Source organism: Mesitornis unicolor, unplaced genomic scaffold (genome assembly GCF_000695765.1).
Source record: "Mesitornis unicolor isolate BGI_N332 unplaced genomic scaffold, ASM69576v1 scaffold49472, whole genome shotgun sequence".
NCBI lineage: Eukaryota > Metazoa > Chordata > Aves > Mesitornithiformes > Mesitornithidae > Mesitornis > Mesitornis unicolor.
Genome location: NW_010172166.1, coordinates 1 through 6,799, shown reverse-complemented (window position 1 = coordinate 6,799; position 6,799 = coordinate 1). Strand labels below are relative to the sequence as shown.

Here is a 6,799-nt window from a genome sequence, read left to right as displayed (position 1 = left end):
ACTTTATTAATGTTACAGTTGTAGAAGTAAAACAGAAGTTTCATTCCAGCTATTTTTAAAGTTTAAGTTAAAAAAATCAGAGTGCTACTGTTGCTTGCATATATGAAGTATTCATGAACTTACTCTAAATTACTCTGTTCTTTAATGCTACAAGCTAACATTAACACTTTGCTCAGGTGTCTTGTCCCCCTTTTTTGGAAACATGCTTAGTACCCCTAAGTTGTGATTCAGTAAGAATTGTTGATATTCAGGTGCCTAAATATATGTTTAAGTTAAAATATACATTATACTGTCTTAAGCCAAACCACTGCCTGTGATGAGTTTTGACAGTACTAAAATTGTGTGCAAAAAATCGATTTGAGGCATGATAAATTACCTTTTTCAGGATCAAAGCCATTTCCTCGCTATGGATATAAACCTTCACCACCAAATGGTTGTGGATCCCCTCTATTTGGCGTTCAGGTAAGCATTTCCATTTTGAGGCTTCTTTGTGTGTCTTTCATACATCCGCTTTCCTCAATGTGGGCAGTTTTTGCCACCTCCCATTCTAAGGATGAGACAGCATTCTTGTACTATGTCCCTGCTTTTATCACCTCCAGCGCAGGCTTTGGTAAAAACACATGGAAAATGTTAGCATTATAAATGAACATAGCATAAACATTTTCATCATTGACATAAAGTATTAGAGGGATATAGAATGATGATGATTAATTTCTTATTTTTTAACTGTGTTTTGTTCTCACAACCTTGAAAGCATCGAATAGCCCCAAGTGTAGCCCTGTGGGAGTGGAAGCTTTGGCTCTGACTTTCTGTCCTTACTGATGCTAACTCATCTTCCTTAATGCTAGAAAGAAAATATGGGTTGGCTTATATATTGAGTATGGCTGGGATGGAGTTAACTGTCTTTCTAGAAGGCTGCTTGGCACTATGTTTGAGATTTTGAGCTAAAGCTGTTGATGGTTTTGGCTACTGCTGAACAGTGATTGCACAGCTTTGGGACTTTCTCTTTTTTCTCAGCTCTGCCCATCTGCCACCCCAGAGTGTAGGCTGGCGCTGGGCAAGAGGTTGGGAGGGGACACAGCTGGGACAGCTGACCTGAACTGGCCAGGGGGATATTCCATATTACACAGAGTCATGCTAGCAGTAAGATCTGCAGCAGCGGAAGAAGGGAGGAGGGTAGTGGTGTGTGTGTTTGGCTTCCGAGGTGGCTGTTGCTCAGAGACTGGCTGGGCATCCATCCGTTTGTGGGATGTGGTGAACGACTGCTTTAGCACTGCTTATTTTGGGGCACTTTTTCCCTCTTTCATTCACCTTCTCCATTCTGTGGAGAGCTGCAGGGGGTGAGCAAGCAACTCTGTTGCTGCTTGGCTGCTGGACAGGGCCAAGCCACCACAACTTAGTAGAGGTGAACAACAAAATAGGTAAGTTAATGACAGCTGGATTGATTGCATTCATTTTTAATTTCTAACTGTTATAGTCTATTCATATTTTTCTTAACTGGAATACCAATGGAGTGTGTGTGATTTTCTTCACAGTTTGATATCGGTATCCCTTCGATGACAAAGTGCTGCAATCACCACGACAGATGCTATGATACTTGTGGCAATAAAAAAAATGATTGTGATGAGCAGTTTCAGACCTGCCTCTCCAAAATTTGCAGAGATGTGCAGAAAACACTTGGAATCTCAGAGAGTGTGCAGGGTAAGTGTGAGAAAACCTTTCTTTTTTTCAAGTTTAACGGAGGTTATTTGGCAAAGAATCTTTGTGCAGCACAGTAATGCCACATTTTCATAAACTGATGCTGTTGCTGAAAGATGCCTCGTTCTGTCCCTCTGTGGTGCAGCCCAGACACTTGTACAGCAGAGCAGTGATGCAGGGTAGGAAAATGATCACGGTTAAAACTACCCTTGAGGGGAAAAATGATGCTTCCCATTTAGGAGTATAAATACGGGAATACAACTTGATCAAAATGCATGTATAATTCTTGCATTTACTGTAGCACAGCTGAATATTTACTCTTCTGCTGAGTGAGTTCTAAACGTCTACTACTTGTGACTGCTAGTAAACTGTGGGAAAATACTGAATTGCTTCCTTTTATGAAGTAAGATATTAAAATAATACGTTGTTACAGTGGAAGTAATAAATCACCCTTAGTGGATAAACTTTAGCTTTTTCAGTAACAGGATATGTGATACTTCTTCTGGTTGTTGGCCTGCATCTGATCAATACATGACATAACCACGCTTTTTAACCTGGACAATGTCACTTTTACACTAGGTCGTCCCACTGAGAGCAAAATTTTTAGAACAAGCCTATGTTTGAACTTCTCACATTCGTTTAACTGCAAAGAAGTCATCATATTAGTGTTTAGTGTTAGAACTGGTGGATATTTGCTCAGTTCTGTTGAGCTGCTGTTAAAGATAGCAACCTGTGCATAAATTGGGATGTAAAAAGTGAGGGGGTAAAACAGATCTTTCATCTTTCCAAGACTAAGTGATGTTTTCAATACTGGTAATATTCCACCAAATGCAATAAATTTTCTTGTTCCTTTTGATTGGCACATGAAAAATCTTTACTTGCAACTTAAATGATTCTGTACTGGTTTGGTCTTTCATTTGACAATCTATTTGCTGTGCCCAGAGAAGATTGCTTCTTTTTTAAAATAATTCTCAGTTCGCCAGAGTGATTTCTGTTATTTCATATTGCATCCAAAGAGTACTTTTAACTGAAATCTTTTACTTGCAGCTTGTGAATCAACTGTTCAGCTGTTGTTTGATGCGGTGATACATTTAGGATGTAAACCATACCTGGATAGCCAGAGAGCTGCATGTATGTGTCAGTATGAGGATAAGACAGATCTCTGAAAGAAGATACCAAGCTGTCATGGTGTAGAAGAAAGTCAAAGACTCAGCTGGAATTAAGCAAGTGTTTGGTTACAAAGCTTTATGCTTTTCAGACAATAATATAGTAAACACTGACATGAATATGCTAGTTTGAAAGTCTCTATGATATTCTTCCTAATGTAAAAAAGAAACAAGTCTTCCTTCTCTTCCCCTTTATGCCAGAAGCTCGGAAACTGAAAATAGTTTCCTTTGGTGTATGTCCGCTCAGGGTATCCTATTGTAAAACACTAGTGCCGCTTTAAAGTTTTTAAGAAAACTCCATAATGGGGAAATCAGAGGCGAGAAGAGTTGTATTGAATTCTCAGATGATTTTTCATATAGGTCAAATTTTAGGTTTACTAGCAGTTGATGCATCTGATAGATCCAACAGAAAAGAGCGTCTTGTGTGCATTAATATGGCATCTTAAATAGTCTGTACTTTCATCCTTTTGGTACAGTTGCCTTCAGCTCTCTGATGTATGCTGTCCCATGAGTTTGTTTTTTAAAAAGGAAAACAAACAAAAAACCCCAAACCTTTAGCAAGAGTGCACATCTGCACTGTATTTTTCTACCTGATTCTATATCAACCTTACTTCTGCAGCACTTTTCAGATCAAATATGCTGATCCTTAAAGGCTTGACCACTGAAATGAAGTTTGCAACCTACGGATATACTTGTGATTTGACACAATGGTGGAGTGTAGTTGCTATGTTATTTTAAAAATTAATCAAATGTTTATTTTTCAAATAAAACATTTTGTGTTGTGTATTATATGCATAGAAAGAATATATTGTTCAAAGAAGTTGATTTATATTTGTCTTGTGGCACCATTTGGTTATTGTATTCATGTTTGCCTTCATTTAGTCCATTCTGATGAAAAGAAAGTTCCACAGACAGGGTCAGTATACCCAACAAACCTTTTTATTTAAAATGCCATCTGTGAGGCTGACAGATACTTGAGCCTGTATTTCTGTCATCTGTTTCCATGACCTCTGTGAGGCAAAGAAACATCTGAGCCTGTACTTCTGTCATTTGTTCCCTCTGCAACTTCTCTAGCTGAAACCACCCCGTATCTGAATTATTTGGGGTTTGTTCTCTGTACTGGTCTTTCATTGCTTATCTCCAGTTGTCAGACCTTAGTTAACTTTTCCATTAGGTCCTCTGTGAAAGGTTTTGATTTGCTCTGATTCTGCCTTGGAAATCCACAGGAGGAGAGGACTGAAAGTTAAAATATTCCACCTGTGAACAGGGAGTGGAAACCATGCTAAAAGCCTACAATTTACCAGACTGATGGACTGTAATGTGATTCCTCCTCTATAAATACTTTTATATGTTTTTTCTTTACCATTTTTTGTGGTATTTTTGTTTTTTTTTCACTAGTTCTTACTGTACAGTATACTGACTGTAAGTGCCTCATAGAATAAAGTTTCTGCTAAAGTTCTTTGGCTGGGCTTCATGGTTTCTTTTCATATTTGTGGATATGAAACAGCACTTCAAGAGAAGTATTACTATAGAGTTTTACAAAACTGTGCTTGAAGAACTTGTGGTTCCTCTAAATTTGGTAAAATTTATTTTCTGCCATAGTCTTTTAGCACCAAAGCAGGGAATGGTAATGGCATTGCTTGTTTAAAATAAAAGAAAAAATACCACAGTGAGTCCAAAACACTATAATTCAACTAGGTGGCTGCTGAGTTGCATAGAAATGAGCTTAAACTAGATGCTTAAATGAACACAGAAAATTTTCACTGTTGGAAAGAGCTGGGTTTTGTTCCCCTTCTGTACTGTCCTGTAATTATGTCATGAAAGCCTTCCAGAGTTTCCTTCAAATTATTTAAGACACTAAAAAGAGCTTTAGAGCTGCTAGATAGCACAACAGATGACACTTTGACAGCTCTGCATACAAAGACATTTGACTTCTTCCAGGGAGTCTTTGTGTAAGCTTTTCTTGTAGCAGAAATCCTTCATTAGAGTTACCTGCAAACTATACAAAATGCATTTTACAGGCTACAGCCCCAAAATGAAGGCTAGCTATCACCCCCAGGATTAATCATACTGTTTAACAATTTACATATTTCTATGTATGTATGTAAAAAATATTATTTATAGCAGCTCTTTGCATTTGACTCAGTACTCCATACTTTTACATCATCAGTAATACCCTTTAAATATTGGAGTATTTTTTTTTTACAGGTTAAAGTCTTAATCTAATTGCCTTCCTCAAGCTGTTTTGCTTTCCTGGATGATCTGAACAACAGCAGTGTGTCCACAATCAAAATTCCCTCTTCAAACGGCAGTTTGCTTTTTCTAAAAATGCCCACTTACAGTGGAGCTACCGCAACAACCTGAAAGTGTTTGAAAACATGCACATTCATGTGTAACAAAAACTTTTATGTGTTAAAATAAGCAGGAAACGCACATCAGTCAAATGCTACCTTAGGTTTCATGTACATAATCAAGTTACTGGTGACTCACCTGGACGCAGCGGCTGACTGAGTATGATCTCAGCCTCCAGCAAAACAAAGTGGGAAAGATGTTTGGTTGTCCTATTAGGATCTAAGCTAATTGTTGGACTGAGGAACATGGCTGATAGAAGTTTAGCCTCTGCTGAATAGAAAGCTCTTACAAAGTCCTAGATTTAGGTTCTACAGCTACAACTTCCTCACAGGATTTTTGCTGCCATTGGGTTTTGGGGCAGCTCTAGTGTGAGCTGAGAGATCTAGGATTTACAGTCTGCAAAAAGAATCTCCTTGATAAAGAGTCTAAATGTTTCACAGCAGAAGACACGAAACTTATAATAGTACCATGTTTGAACTAAAGTACACACAAAGACACTTTAAACAATGGTTTTATCTTGATTTAGCTGCCTACTGGCAGTCAGAGGATAACAAGCCCAAACAAGGGGAAAGCAAGCAAAGGCAATTAGAAATACTCATAACTCCTTCAACCAAAAGGGAGACATCTTTGTCAAAAAGATTTAGTCATGGAAGAAGCCTGTGTAAAACCAGGTCAAACAGGCTGGTTAAAAATACCTAAAATCGCGCTCTAAAGACACCTCCTTTTGTGCTTTTAGCAGCAATCTCTAAGAGTGTATTCACACTCGAGTTTATCCTAGAGTCTAGGTAGAAATAGCCCAGATGATAGGAAATTTGTTAGGCTACTTTAGCACTCTCTTCAATGCCTTGGTGCTCTCTTCACAGTTCTAAGATCATCGAAGAGAACTGATGCAAGAGTAGAGCAAAGCTGCAGAATTATCTGCATCCAAACCTCTTAAGGGTTTATGTGTGGGAGCCCAAATGAAAATACATTTTGCGTAACAGTACGTGCCTTTATGGGGACTTCTAGTGCAGTTTTGAGGAATCTCATAGTAAACACAGTAGCTTCTTACCGCATTTCAGGGTGATGCCTTTGTATATGACAGTTCAGTTAATGAAACATGGCCACTAAAGCACGCATCATAGGAATACAGGTAATGTCTTGCAAATTTTAAAAGTACTGGAAAACGCTTTAACGCATCATCCTTTAATTTTCCCGGCTAAGCTTCGCCCTGCGCCAGCCGACTCTTGCAATCTCCCGAGCAGGGCGCTGCCACGGATTTACCTTCAGGGCGCGGCGGCCTGCCCGCAGCCCCGGGAAGGGCTGAAGCCCCCGCAGCTGGCCATCCCCCGGCCCGGTGGCAGCAGCCTTTTCGCCGAGTGCTGCTGCCGGTGCCTCCCGCCCCGGCCACCGGGACCTCCGCAACCCTCACGGCCCCGAAGCACTTCTCCCCACCTCCTCCCGCCCCGTCTCTTACGTTCAGCCCCCGCGGGGTGGGCCGAAGAGGCGGGCGTGACCCGGAAAGGCAAGGCAAGGCAAGGCGCGGAGCCGAGGTGTCTTTGTCCACGATCATGTCGGGCTCTGAGCGGCGGCCGGCAGGTAGG

At 40.1% G+C, this 6,799-nt stretch overlaps 1 protein-coding gene across 1 annotated transcript; it reads left to right on the top strand.

The window, feature by feature from the left end:
- Positions 1–385: 385 nt before the first annotated feature.
- PLA2G12A (phospholipase A2, group XIIA) lies at positions 386–2,864 on the top strand (the record flags this gene model as incomplete). Its single annotated transcript, XM_010180284.1, has 3 exons — positions 386–462; positions 1,536–1,701; positions 2,746–2,864. Coding segments are annotated over 3 exons (362 nt in total), but the record flags the coding sequence as incomplete, so codon positions are not given.
- Positions 2,865–6,799: the final 3,935 nt, after the last annotated feature.